Raw genomic sequence first — 15,252 nt, forward strand, 5'->3', positions numbered from 1 at the left:
AAAGTCTTGGGAGATAAGTTGCATCAACCTGATTAATGTTTAATAACTCAACAACAGAAATGAGTCACTCTGTTACCAACGCTCTAGTGATGAATCATTCTGAACCTAGAATGCTGCTGACTTCAACTAGATGTTGGAAGGAATAAACTTTTTGTCACCATGTTTCATCTATGGAGAAAACAAGATGGACCTGCTTTATCCAAATATTATTGTCTGTAAATATAAATTTGTATCACAGCTGGGCAGATCTGATTATACTGCACTCACTCCTACAAGCCTGTTATCAAACAGCAGCAACTCTCTTAATAAAACTGGTGGCATAGTCAGATATTTTAACTGTGTTTAGGTTAGTTTACCTATAAATGTGACCAGACACCCGTCACATATAGTATCTATCTATCTATCTATCTATCTATCTATCTATCTATCTATCTATCTATCTATCTATCTATCTATCTATCTATCAACCATAATGCCATTGTTTTATCTTTTAAGAATAAAATATACTGTGTTATATCTAGTCAAGTAAAAGTATCTTTAATAAAAGGTCTAATATACTGTAAGTACAAAGAGAAAATGTGTGTTTAGTGCAGGTTAAGTTGTATTTCAAGGATTAATTAGGGAAACAGTTTTCTCATATGTATTTTTTAAGTTTCTTCTTTTCTAATTATATTGTAAACTGTTTCTTGTTCTTTGTAGTATAGACTGTCATACATAAAGATAGGCATAACTTAATAAACTGAACTAGTCTGAAGTACTGTTTATACCTTTTGTCCATTTTAGGGCCTCCCTGGTGCACCAGGAAGAGATGGGGCCAAGGTAAGTATTATAGTACAAATATTAATGTAAAACTTTGAAACAAGTTAAAAATATTCTTTGTTTGTAGCCTTTTTTCATAGTCCTAATACTGTCTACACTATACCTTAAGGAATTATTGTTTAGACACCAAATAGTGAAAGTGCTGCTCTCTGTTGCTTTTATAGCTTTTTGTATTATTCTTCAGCCATTTTATGCAGCTGTAGTGATGGTAATGCCATAAAATGGTAAAAACAACAATTTCAAAATACATGCAAACCTGACTAGGACATCACTGATCTGCTTCAGAATTAGGCCTCAACCCAGGCAGCTTAGCCCCAACCATTTCTAGTAGAGTTGAAGAGCTAGCAGTTTAAGACAGGTGTTATACTAGCAGATTAAAAATGGTCAAAAAACCCCCCAAAACATTGTGACCACAAAGAAAAAGATACTATCATCATAGCCAAAACGTTAACTGAAAATTATGGTTAGAATTTCGGACCCAAAAGATCTGTAAACAGGGAAACCTTTAAACGGCAAAATGTACATTCTATTTGCAAAGCTAGGATAGGTAAAAGATGTCAGAGATGACCTTTTAACCTGTCAAATAAATGACATCAAACTGGCCATGCACTAGGGAAAACAAAATGGTGTTGATAGCTGCGTAAAATTTTCAGCACTTAATGAATTCAAAAACTAATATCAACTGTGGATTCCTTGTGCTAAAAAATCCTATGGGAACAAAACATTCATATAAAACAATGGTAAAACTTATTAAAAAAATGAATAACAAAATCACTTTATGACAAAACTCAAAAAGCAAAGCTTCAGGGCCTGCACAGGCCCAAATGGGGCTCATGCGTTAAGATAAACATTTCCTTTAAGGGTGTCATCTATAATTCTCCAGTTTGAAATGACAAAAGCCAATGAAGAGTCTTTAAAAATAAATAATTTATTTAAAATAAACATAGGAAAACAAAAATTGCCAGGAAAGGCAAAAAAGGCAGAACAGATTTATTTTAAAAAAGGAACTCAGTGCTAAGAAGTCCAATCAATATACCAGTAATTAGAAACCAAAGAAAAATAAAAAAAAAAATCCATAATTTTTTTATAGATAATAATTTCCTGCCTACGATTAAATCATGCAAATACGACACAATTGTTATCTCCGACCATGCCCCTCTAGTCTTGGCGCTAAAATCATTAAGCCCCTCACATTCACCTCGCAGATGGCGTCTTAACCCTCTTCTATTGGCAGACGAGAACTGCACAGAATTTATATCCAAACAAATCAGCTTCTTCCTAGAGACAAACACTCCCACAGAGGTTTCTGCAGGAACACTCTGGGAAACTCTAAAGTCCTTCTTAAGAGGGCAGATTATTTCATATCTTTCTCACAGAAATAAATTAGAAACCAAGAAAGTGTCAGAGCTAAGAAGCAAAATTACTAGAATAGATGAAGAACAAGCCAGGCGTCCAAGTGAAGCTCTCCATAGGAAAAGGCAGGCCCTGCATACAGAACTTAACATCTTAACAACTAAAGAAACTGAACAACTTATTTATAAGTGTAGACATCATTACTATGAACACGGAGAAAAAGCTAATATGCTTTTAGCTCAACAAATTCACAAACAAGAAGTTCGCAATGCAATACCAGTAATCACCAACACGAATGGAGAAGAAATTATTGACCATAAAAATATAATGCATGCATTTAGAGATTATTATAAATCCTTATATTCTAAGGAGCTCAAAGAGGACAAAACACAATCTAACGCATTTCTGGATACATTACAGACACCACAAATAGATGCTTTAAGTGCTGAGGAACTGGATAAACCTCTGACGCTAACAGAATTACTAGATGCTATAAAGTCACTTCAAAGCGGGAAATCAGCAGGCCCTGATGGTTACCCCGTAGAATTTTATAAGAAATTCTCCACTCAGCTAGCTCCACTCTTATTGGCAACATTTACAGAAGCTAGAGACAATGAAACACTACCTCAAACATTTCGTCAAGCATTAATCACCGTTTTTCCTAAACAAAATAAGGACTTGTTACAATGTGCATCATACAGACCAATTTCACTCCTGAATAATGATTCTAGCTAGAAGGATGGAGAAAGTGCTGCCCTCGGTAATATCACAGGATCAAACTGGATTTATTAAAGGCCAACACCTATCTTCCAATCTCAGACGCTTGTTTAATGTTATATATTCACCAGCAAAATCAAACACCCCAGAGACATTACTATCATTAGACGCAGAAAAAGCATTTGATATGATTGAATGGAACTACCTTTTCACTGCATTGGAGAAATTTGGGTTTGGCCCGAATATTTGTACATGGATCAAACTACTGTATACCAATCCAGAAGCTTCAGTTTGTATTAATAACATTTCCTCAGACTACTTTAAGCTAGACCGTGGTACCAGACAAGGATGTCCCTTGTCACCACTGCTGTTTATAATTGCCATTGAACCACTGGCGGTTCACTGCCGAAATTCTTTTCAGATAAAGGGGATTGTCAGAGAAGGACTGGAACAGAAAATTTCTCTATATGCAGATGATATGGTCTTATATATATCAGACCCAGAAAACAATGTCCCTGCAGTTTTAACAGCACTAGCAGAATTTCAAAAGATATCTGGTCTTAAAATTAATTTGAATAAAAGTATACTCTTTCCAGTGAATTCACAAGCATATAATATTAGATTGGACACCCTACCTTTTACCATAGCAGATCAGTTTAAATACCTAGGGGTAAATATCACAAGTAAACATAAAGCTCTTTATCAACAAAATTTTGCCGTCTGTATGGAAAAAATTAAGCAAGACTTGTATAGATGGTCAACCCTTCATCTCACTCGAGCTGGAAGAATTAACGTTGTTAAGATGAATATCCTTCTTAAACTTCTTTTTTTATTTCAAAACATTCCAATATATATCAATAAATCGTTTTTTAAACAGTTAAGATTAAACAATAACCTCATTCATTTGGAACTCAAAACACCCACATATCCGAAGAGCAACCCTACAAAGACCTCAGGCAGAAGGTGGCAGGGCTTTACCAAATTTTCAGTTTTATTACTGGGCAGCAAACATACAAGCCATAAAAACCTGGACACAAATATATGAACATACACAGGCTTGGTCCGCAATAGAAGTAAAATCCTGTAATACTTCTTTATACTCCCTGCTCTGCTCTCCAATAAATGCAAGTTATCGCAAATATACTAATAACCCAATTGTGCTTTACTCACTCAGAATATGGAACCAACTTAGAAAGCATTTTAAGATGGAAAATCTTTTATCTGTGGCACATCTGCAAGAGAACCACCTCTTTCAACCCTCATAAACATATCCAGTTTTTAGTACCTGGAAAAGTTTTGGGATTAAAATGCTCAGAGATCTTTATATAGACAACATATTTACATCTTTTGAACAATTACGTTCAAAATTCAACCTCCCAGCTTCACATTTCTTTCACTATCTTCAAATTAGAAATTTTGTTAAACAGAAATTGCCCGATTTTCCCCACCTCGCACCCTCCACAATGCTGGAAAAAATACTGCTCAATTTCGAGGAATTAAACACCATTTCCGCACTATATAAAATCCTATTAGAGTCCCTACCTTTCAAGGATCCAAGAGGACATTGGGAAGAAGATCTCTTAATCAATATATCAGAAAAGGAGTGGAAGGTAGCAAAGCAGAAAATTCACTCGCGCTCCATATGCGCAAAGCATAGAATTATTCAACTAAAAATTATATATCAAGCTCATCTGCTTTGCTTAAAACTGTCCAAAATGTTTCCAGGGCAAGATCCAACCTGCGAACGCTGCCACCAAGCTCCTGCCTCACTGGGTCACATGTTCTGGGCCTGCACCAAGCTAACATCATTTTGGACCAAAATTTTTAAGTGCCTTTCAGACAGCCTTGGGGTCACAATTCCTCCTAACCCACTAACAGCTGTGTTCGGTGTTCTTCCAGACGGACTTGAAGTGGAGAAGGAGAAACAAACGGTGATTGCATTCACTACACTTTTGGCACGCAGACTTATTCTGTTAAATTGGAAGAATTCTAACTCTCCTCTGATAAGTCAGTGGGAAACCGATGTTTTATATTATTTGAAATTGGAAAAAATCAAATTCTCAGTTAGAGGATCTGTACAAAATTTTTTCAAAACCTGGCAGGATCTAATCAATATTATTTTAGAATAAGAGAAATAACTATTACCGCATTTAATTCCCTTCTCCATTTCTTATTTACCTATATATTTATTTCTCCCTTTCTTTTGTTTATTGTTGCCTTATTAAAAAACCATAAGCAATTCTCCTTTTGGTTAAGCTCTCCTTCTCAGGGGTGGGGTTTGATTTGGCTTCAATTTTGTTTGGTTATAAATTGATGTATTTGTATGGCATGATTACAATAAAAATTAATAAATAAATAAAAATAAATAAATAAATAAAAAAATCCATGATAAACCATGAACCAATGAGAGACCTATGCCCCAGTCTGAAATATAAAGGCTGTAGGCACTCCCTCGGCTGTGATGTAATGATGGCCCCGCCTCTTGGAGTACCACCTACGAAAAGCAAGAAATATATGGGAATGTAAATATGTAATTCATAAATATAAAGTAATAAACATAATATAATCAAATATTACATAATAACAAAACACATGCAAAGACAACAGTCATAAGGGACTATCTCTGGCTGTAACATAACAGCTGCCACTCTTAACTAAAAGAAGAATATTGTCATCTGAATTTTGACAAAAATTTGCCCACTATACAGTATTTACATTTTTCTTATATTTTACAGTAGTTACCTGTTGTGTGTGTTATCGCACATGGGCTTAGCTATAAACTGTTCAAAGACAGCAACAACTGACACTCACTTTTAGGGTAAGAAGCTGCCAGTATTTGGTAGACCTATAGTACAGCTCTGTCATTATGAGCATTTGAATTATTGCTGTCTTAGGTTTTTATTTCCTCAGAAACCTAGCATATGTACTCTAAGCAAATGAGAAACATCAATTGTCAGAAGTACAGAACCTGATGTTTTGTTTTATAGCTTTGAATTACATTTTAGCATGCTCTGTAAAACATCTTGTGATGGCATATTCTATGAAAGGTACTTTTTAAATATTTTGTATATTGTTATAACTCTCTTTTACATTAGCAAACATATGTGATTATAACATTATTATTTATAATGTTTTATTATTAATCATTTGTACTTTGGCTGGTATTAAGGTCAGGTTCAGTAAAATTGCTTCATGACATGTGTAACAAAACATTGCGGCTTTGTCCCTACAATCTTCAAATCTAATATATAAAGTCAAATGTGTGTTTATCGGAAATGTAAATCCACACTGTTGAACCTACGTCCACCACGTTTTACATGGATTCTTCATTTGTGCAACTGCAGGTTATGTTTCATTTCAAAATGTTTTCAGCATATGCTCCCCAGGCAGCGTTGGTACCCCAGTAGTGCTTAATTTTCAGGCTTGGGGTTTTTAAAAGTCCTTTAATAAACATCATCAGTAGAGTCATTATGCTGTTCTGCTCTTTTCCTTCCATCAGAAGTATGAATTGGATTAGGATTTGGTGACTGTAGAAACCAGTGTGTTTAAGGTGTTTTCACACTCCTAGTCTATTTGCTTTGTGCTGAATCAGGAGATGATTAGTTTCAGTCTCCAGTTAGTGTGGTTGCGTTTCACACAGCAAACCTTCTGGCGAGTGTGCCCTGGACTTCATTCATTGGGCAGAAATAGTTTTTCCCCTAGAAAAGTTTGTCATGAAAATTTGACAAGAGCTGTGTTTGTGCACTGCCACATTTGCAATGTTTTTGTGGATTGTTTAACACAGAGAGCTCTTTGAACAGAATGTCCTTTAGAAAGTACACGTTTCATCTGACTGTACAGTAGAGAGAAAACGTTGCTGAGAATATACAGTTATGTGACTCGGTTTCATTTTGGCAGTAGAGATATCATGTGAATTTAATTTCACTGTATGATGTTGCATATTTTATCCTGAAAGTCACCTTTATTTAGGTTGATCTCAAATCACATGTCTGCTATATTTTGTCCTGTAAATATGTTAATAATGCTCACTGTGGAATGTTTGATTCACATTAATATTAAAGTTAATGGATCTCCATTGTCCACATTATGCTAGAACTGCAATCCTTTTGAGAGGACACCCCACCTGCACCTCATCACTCTTGTGGCATAAGATCAGGGGGGTTGGTTTTCGGTTGCAAAGGGCATTTGTTTCTCACCAGCTCTATATGTGTTCAGTTTGACCTACCTGATCATAAATGGCTCTACGCCTTTTTTTTCAGTGATCAACTGCTATCCAAACTGATCATGAGACACTAAAAAGCTTGGAGGCTAAATAAGGTGTTAGGATTGATCTGATTGATGGTTCTTATATGAGTTGTTTTATGTGAACTTATATGCGTGTGAGAATTTACTTTTCTACTGAGATTGTCTAATTACTGGTGATAAATTTCCCTTAATTCACAGTATTTCTTGTAGTTGGATTGGTTCCGTGTTGGATCACATTCATACATCTTACAAACCTTTGTAGGGTTCACTTGCTACTGTACCGAGACCATAGTATTAAAAGCGTCTCTATATGGTTCTTTTGGTCAGCACCAGAGTGCGACTGGCGTATCCACATCTACCTAAATGAAATGGACATGAGGGAAATTGCTTCAGAGTCTGAAAAAACACATGTCTTAAGATAAATTTTATGCCTGGTTCCTGGAACCATTGCAGGACTTTTCTGACTTTGTGGCACAAACTGTCATCCTGTAGAAAAATCTGTAGATTTAATAATAAAATAATAATAAGTTGCACTTATAGAGTGCTTTTCACAAACCCAAGGTCGCTTTACATACAAAGTAAAAAAAAAAAATTACACGGAAGACAAAAGTTTGTAGAAGAGGAAAGTTTTGAGTTGAGATTTAAAGGTGGAGAAAGAGGAGCAATCTCTGAGAGACTGGGGAAGAGTTTTCCAGAGTTGAGGGGCCATAACACTGAAGGACCTGCCTCTCAAGGTGGAGAGTCTGGTGTGTGGGACAGTAAGGAGATTACTGCTCGAGGACCCGAGAGAGCGACAAGGAGTGTTAGGAGCTATTGGCCGAGTGAGGTAGAGAGGGGCAAAGTTATGTAGGGCTTTGAAGATGAGAAGCAGAATCTTGAATTTAATCTTTGATGGAACCGGTAACCAGTGCAGTTGGGAGAGAACAGGGGAGATGTGAGCAATAAGCTTTGTGTGGGTGAGGACTCTGGCTGTGGAGTTCTGAATATACTGTAGCTTCTGTAAAGCTTTTGAATAGAGGCTGATGAATAAGGAGTTACAGTAATCATTACGAGACATTATGAAACAATGAACCAGAGTTTGAGCATCATTAAAGGACAGAAATGGACGGAGGTGGGCAATGTTATGGAGATGATAGAATGAAATTTTGGAAAGAGACCTAATGTGTAACTCAAAGTTAAGTGATGAATCAAACAAAACACCAAGATTTCTGACAAATGTGTACATAGATGTCTACACTGCTGCCCTGATAGGATAGCAATGTTCAGACATTGTGCAGCATTCTAACAGATTTAATGATAACAGATTATTTAGTTGTTCCATGGTGCTGTGCTGCCTCACACTAATTTATATTATATTACAGAGTAAACAAAAAATAAAGGAGAGAAAAGGGGAGTCGAGGAAGGGACTGCTTTAAGCTATGTTTTGGAATTAACACACACTTTAGTACAACACACAAACACACAAATTAGTACACACTACTGTACTAAAATTATGTAAGACAGCACAGTAATAAATAGCTTCTACAAATCCATCCATTATCCAACCCGCTATATCCTAACTACAGGATCATGGGGGGTCTGCTGGAGCCAATCCCAGCCAACAGAGGGCACAAGGCAGGAAACAAACCCCTGGCAGGGCGCCAACCCACCGCAGGGCACACACACACCCAATTTAGAATCGCCAATGCACCTAACCTGCATGTCTTTGGACTGTGGGAGGAAACTGGAGCACCCAGAGGAAACCCACGCAGACACAGGGAGAACATGCAAACTCCATGACTCGGGAAGCGAACCCAGATCTCCTAACTGCAAGGCAGCAGCGCTACCCACTGTGCCACCGTGCCGCCCTAGTTTCTACAAATTTCAATGAAAATACAAGTGATCCATTTTCTAGATATATTGGACACCTAGAGGGCATTTCCTTGTCTAGACAAGACAGCCTCTCAGAAGGGGAGCAAGGTGTCAGTGTAGAGACCTGTCTTGTGACAGGTTTATGCATATCAGATTGATGAGATGTATTTTTAGTAAACTGGAATGAGGTAGTCGTTGTTAAGGCTGTAGATGTTAAGTGTCCTTGCATTTCCTATCCAAGGTTCATGAGGAATCGAAGACAGACACCTGTAGAAAGACTAGATGTAGTCTTAGTATAGATAACTTTCTGAGTGGTCGCATACTTTGCAGTACTTCCGACAGAGAGGTGTTAGTGTTTGGATGGACCAGCCTTCGTTGGGAAGTCATCATTATATTTCCTCACCTGGAATGTTTTGGGAACTTGGTCTGGCAGGAAGGCCAATACAGTTAAAACGACCGTGGCTTTCTTGCTGTTTAAGTGAATTAGCTAAGGATCAGAAAGCAGCCCTGCTGCATATTAAGTATTATTTTAGTGGGGTTACTGACTGGAAGTTCAAAAGGACATTATGTTACTGGGAAATAAACATTTTGTGCAGAAGGTGGAAGCAAGATAATCCTTTATAATTTAGATGAAAACATTTTGTTTAGCATGTTCTAGCACCAATTTCTAATACATTGTGATGTAGAGACCCATGAAATTACCTGTTAGTGAGTCTATCAATCATTATCCTCACAGGTGGCGCATTGGTAGTGCTGCTGCTTTGCAGTAAGGAGACTGTTGGAAGATTGTGGGTTCGCTTCCCGGTTCCTCCCTGTGTGAATAGCGCTTTGAGTACTGAGAAAAGCGCTATATAAATGTAATGAATTATTATTATTATTACAATTCATTAACCTTTTTCTTCTTTGTCATGGCTGTAAACAACAGTGCTGAAGCATGCGCTAAAGATCATCTGCCTTTAGCTAGGCTTTAATTGACTGATCGTTTTCCTAATCCTTGCTAAAAAGTCAGTTCATTATGTTTTTATAACATCTCACTGATAAAAAGGTTTCTTGTTTTTGAACAGTATTGCCATAAACACAACCATTTGATTAAAATGCTTAATTCAAACTGGTGTAGATATTCTGGATTGGCAATACATTCAATAAATCAAATTGTTCTCAAATCCACATAATCTAAGTCCAGTGGAGGTGTCAGAGACTATCCCAGCTGCATCAGATGCAAGGCAGGAATCAACCCTGGACAGACATTGTCCTCTACAAGGTCCACTCATATGGGTCCACTAGCAAACTGCCAAGTACTGTAACTTTACTGTTTTGCCAAAGCCATTCATGGTAGGTTAATTTCCTAGTGTTACTGTAGAGAAAAGCCAAGCAAAATGACACCTTTTATTGGCTAACTAAAAAGATTACAATATGCAAGCTTTCGAGGCAACTCAGGCCCCTTCTTCAAGCAAGATGTTTAATATTTTTAGTTAGCCAATAAAAGGTGTCATTTTCCTTGTCTTTTCTCTACATTCATAATGGCTAACACGGTACAACACCCTAGTACTAGTGTTACTGAAAACAAATGTGTGCATGAGTGTGCTCTGTAGAGGACGGATCCCTCACATTCAGCATTTAAACCTGGATTTAGTGGGTTCTGGCAATGGATAGACTGACAGGCAAATTTATATAAAAAAAGGGTAATCTGCTTTTTTTGAGTCATTTTAAAATTAAGATTAGAAGTGTGCCGACATATGATATTGCTTAAGTTTCCATTAATAATTTCCAATTGTATTTTGTATTGCCATTTAATTGAGGAGATGGCAGTTTTTGCAGTCAAAAATAAAAAGCAGCTGCTCTCTCTCTCCCTCCCTCTTTCTATATACAGTATATATATAAATAAAGTATATATATATCTATATATATCTACAAACACACAAACAGTGTATGTATTTATAGACACACTTTCTTAAATATATATTGTATGCTGCTGTCTTTCATTTTGGCTAACAGGTCATGCCAAGAAAGTGCTGTCAGTTTTAATACATTATGTGAAAATAGAATTCCTTCATAATTTAATGTAGCCTTAATCTAAAAACATGTTTCACATTTTCATCAGGCGGAGATCATTTTCATACTCTATAAAGACATGATACAAAGCTGTAGCATTATTCTATATTCATTACATGTCTAGTGTGAGAAGAGCCTTTAGGTATTTTATTAAAATTGTGTTTATTTGATTTTGGCTTCTCTAATGTAATTTTAAAAAATGTGTTACTTTTGATTAACATTATTCTAATACTTTAATTATAAGGAAATTAGGGAGAATTGTTTCCACCTGTTTTTTTTTTTCCTTACTCTATTTTAATGGTATTTTATCAGATTCTTATGAACATTTTTTTTCCTGCAGGGTGAAAGAGGGGCCCCAGGACCCACTGGACCACCAGTAAGCATTTTCTTTTTTATAAAGTTCAGTAGTATTATCTGTCCCTTCCCTACCCCTCAGTCATAGCCAGTTTCTCTTTTGTAGTATTTTTTTTAAGTTCTAAATAACTTGAAAACTCTTTATTAAGGCTTTCTTTTATTTTAGGGTACATGCAAAGCATTCCTTGGGGCCCCCAGTTTGTTAATTTCTTCTTAGACTACCATTATCTTGCACCGCACAGGTGTCTACAGTTACCAAGATATCTTTTCATCCTTTTGTTGACTCTCACAATTTTGTAAAGTAGCTAGAGCTGGTTTTTGCCACACGCAGTACTTCAGCATGAGGTAAAGGATAGTTTTGATCAGTTGATGGTTTGAAATCCAAGCTTTATTAGCTCAGGTAATCTCACCCTAATCTTTTTCGCTAAAGCTAAGGAGATTTAATCATGTTTTATGCTTGGAGTGAATTGCATAGTATACAAAGTCCTACCAGTTTCTGAGACAGTCAAGAGCTAAAGTTAAGGAACATGCTGAGGTCAAGGTTAATGTACTTGGGAATTCATGTTGAAACCTGAGAAACATATGAGCACTGTTTTTCAGTATAGCAGTTCATTTGTAAAATGTAGATAATACTTGGCTATGCAGTGAATAAACAAGTCCCTCTTAAAAGCTGGAATACATTCATTCTTGTCCAAATAAAATCTAGAAATCAAAAATCTCTAATGAGAAAAAAGCCTGCCATAATATAGTCTACCTACTAAAGTTCCAACAATAATCAGAAACTACTATTGCTAAAATGAGTATATGCTAATTTTAATTTTATTTATGAGTGATAAACATACACATTACAGAAAGTGAAGTGAGTGGTTAGGTTTAAATCCAATTTAAAAACTTAGCTTATAGCTAAATGTAGCAGTCTTTGTAAACGATTTTAGGCTTTGTCTCTACATGGACAATGTCGAAGCCCTAAGCAATAACATGTTAGTATATAATAGCAAAATTAAAAATAGAAAACATTAAAGTTAACCCACCTACTTCTACAGACATAACATGACATTGTCATACCTACATGATGTAATTAAGGGTTGTGAGGGCTGGAGACTCTTCCTGGAAATGGCGCCGGTATGTCAAAGGGCACTTTTGACTCACATACCCCCTTAGTTAATGACCTATAAACCTATAAGATAAGATTTTTTTGTAGTAAATTTTAATGTGAACTTGGATGGCAGGGTGGTGTGTATCTATTGTGACAAAGCCGCTATACCAGCGCTCAACCTGGCACAGACAGATGCAGGAGGTACACTGATAAAACAGATAAATGTTTTATTTTTCTTTTCTTCGCCTGTGGGCAACGCCTTCCTCATTTCCCACAGGCACAACACAGTCCCAATAAGCAATACCACAACAATACAAATAACTCTTCCTCTTTTCTCCTCCACTCCTCTCTGGCAAGCTTTGTCTCCCTCCTCCCCACTCTTTCTCCTGGAGTGGTGGCTGCCGGCTACTTTTATAGCCCACCCGGAAATGCTCCAGGTGTCTGACAACATATTTCCGGCTGTGCTTCTGGGTGTGGAGGAAGAGCCGTCCACATGGGCTCAGGAACAACTGCAGCGCCCCCTGGTGGCACCCCTGTATCCCAAAGGGGTTGTAGAGAACTCTATCTCCTATGGAGCCCTGTGGGAATCCGAGGCACCACTGCCACCCAGGGGGGCTGCAATCTATAATCCTGGGGGAGGTACTGTTCAGTTCATGCTTGTTCCTCTGGACCATATAAAGAAGAGGCGTCCCGGCCGGTGCTTCATATACTGCATACGCATTACCAAAGCTATGTTAATCTGCTTGCTTTGTACATGTCAGTATAGATAAAATTACAGATCATAAACTCCAAAAATCAGCATCAGAAAGGAATAATTTTAAGGATTTAATCTCTTAACACTTTATACCTCCTACAATGTTTGGTTGGACTGTGGTAAATGAATCTATGATCTCACTTTATAGGTAGGGTGTGTGTTTATGCATATCTGGATGCTCTTAGTGATAGCTGGCTTTCATTTTTTTCAGGATTTGTTTTATCTCTGTATGAACTAAAGCTTTTTTGAATGCTGTGTTTATTGAGCCATCTGGCTGGCCTACTTTGGTGTATCACATCATACAACATGGTTCCTAAAATCTTAATACATGCTTGTATTGATTAATTAATCGGCTATAGGAGAAATCTTTGGTTAGAGATGCTTTCAGTAGATCATTGTAATAGAGGAACTGCTAAACCATGGAAATATATGAATATTGATCTCTCAATGGATAGATGCTTATAGCAAAATATTGGCTGTCCAGTTGAATCCATTGTGTCTCACTGCCTATCTGAAATTCTCTTTCCGCACTATACACACTCCCAATGTCATTAGCCATATCCCTACTCCTTAAATAAATTTTAAAAATATGGTAAAAGTGATATTTTCTGCCCAATATGTCAAATGATCAAAAGCAGTCACTCACATTTCAGAATTTTTGTACAGTAAGTTTAACACATTCTCAGTTTGTAAAATACAAATGAGCCAGCATGGGTTTTTCTATGCCAAGGGCATTCTTTGCTGTGCATTCCACAATAAAAATCTAAAGCCTTGTTAAAAATCAAACTAAAAACCAAAGTCTTTTCAAGGTGGCAGAGATTAAACTGTAAAGTAGAAAACTATTTTCTTTATTATTCTAGGGCCCACCAGGCTCCTTTGACTTCTTGCTGTTAATGATGGCAGACATAAGAAATGACATTGTTGAGCTGCAGGAGAGAGTCTTTGGGCACAGAACTCATTCTTCCGGGGAGGAATTCCCACTGCCTCCTCAAAGCATGAAGGACCCTCAGGATATTATAGACCTGGGATCAGGCGAAGACTACAAGCACAGGTCTACATCAAAGAATTCCAGGCGGAGAAAATCAACAACACATTGATCTTGACTACAGGGAAAATAAAAACAACAAAAACAAAGAAAAAACCAAAAAACTTTATTTACTAAGATGTATATAAGAAATTGTCTACAATGTACAAATGAATTGTATCTTTTTCAATGCAGTATTTTTATCCGCATCAAAACTGTATGTATGTCTTTTACCAGATCTTTATTTTTTTAATCGTTTTGTCTTTGTCAACAATTTTAATCTTAAAAAATGTATGTAATATCTGTGGGCACACCACTGACCAAGCATTCTTTAAAAAAAATTAAAACTGAACTCAAAAAATAACTTGGCATGTAAAAAATTGATAAGCACAGGGAGAAGGCGAACAGATGATGTATAATAAATGATTCAATCATGCATTTTGTCTATTTCCTTATATTCAGTTTTACATGTTGAACCTCACTTTCTACAAGAATGCATCTTTTTCTTTTAATTTTGTATAAAGTCATGGTGTATGTTTTTTTTCCTGTTCTAAACTAGGGTTAACCTTGTATTCTTTTTGGCCTTGTTATATATAGTAGATCTGCTGTCATGCTTCATCTTTGATGCCATTATCTCAATGTTCTTAACCTTTACTGCCACCTGCAACTTTTCACTAGTCTTGCCTTCCACCTACAGTTGCCTAGCAAATGTAATTACTTTACAATCTTCATAGCTTATCTTACTTATTTATTGATGCAATATACAATATTTAATTATGTTACTGACAATTACTCAGTATTCAGGCACTAAAGACTTTTTTATAATTTTGACTGTTATTTGCAGATTTTGGCTGTTTGTTTTTACTGATTTTTATTTTTTATTTTTTCATGACATGGTCACTTATCTCTTTGTACCAGTTGTTGGCTCATTTTTCCACTCTTCGTCTTTGTAAATTGATTTAATCCTTCAATACTGTGGCCAGATGC

General features: G+C 36.5%; 1 protein-coding gene across 1 annotated transcript in view; it reads left to right on the plus strand.

Moving 5' to 3' along the window:
- The window catches only part of ccbe1 (collagen and calcium binding EGF domains 1), a 353,313-nt gene extending 338,608 nt beyond the window's left edge, over nucleotides 1–14,705 (plus strand). Inside the window, exons 9-11 of the mRNA XM_028802493.2 lie at nucleotides 784–819; nucleotides 11,378–11,413; nucleotides 14,102–14,705. Coding sequence (XP_028658326.1) covers nucleotides 784–819; nucleotides 11,378–11,413; nucleotides 14,102–14,338 — 309 coding nt within the window. The 3' untranslated portion in view covers nucleotides 14,339–14,705. The remainder of the gene's footprint in view (nucleotides 1–783; nucleotides 820–11,377; nucleotides 11,414–14,101) is intronic.
- Nucleotides 14,706–15,252: the final 547 nt, after the last annotated feature.

Source organism: Erpetoichthys calabaricus, chromosome 5 (genome assembly GCF_900747795.2).
Source record: "Erpetoichthys calabaricus chromosome 5, fErpCal1.3, whole genome shotgun sequence".
NCBI classification, from domain to species: Eukaryota; Metazoa; Chordata; class Cladistia; order Polypteriformes; family Polypteridae; genus Erpetoichthys; species Erpetoichthys calabaricus.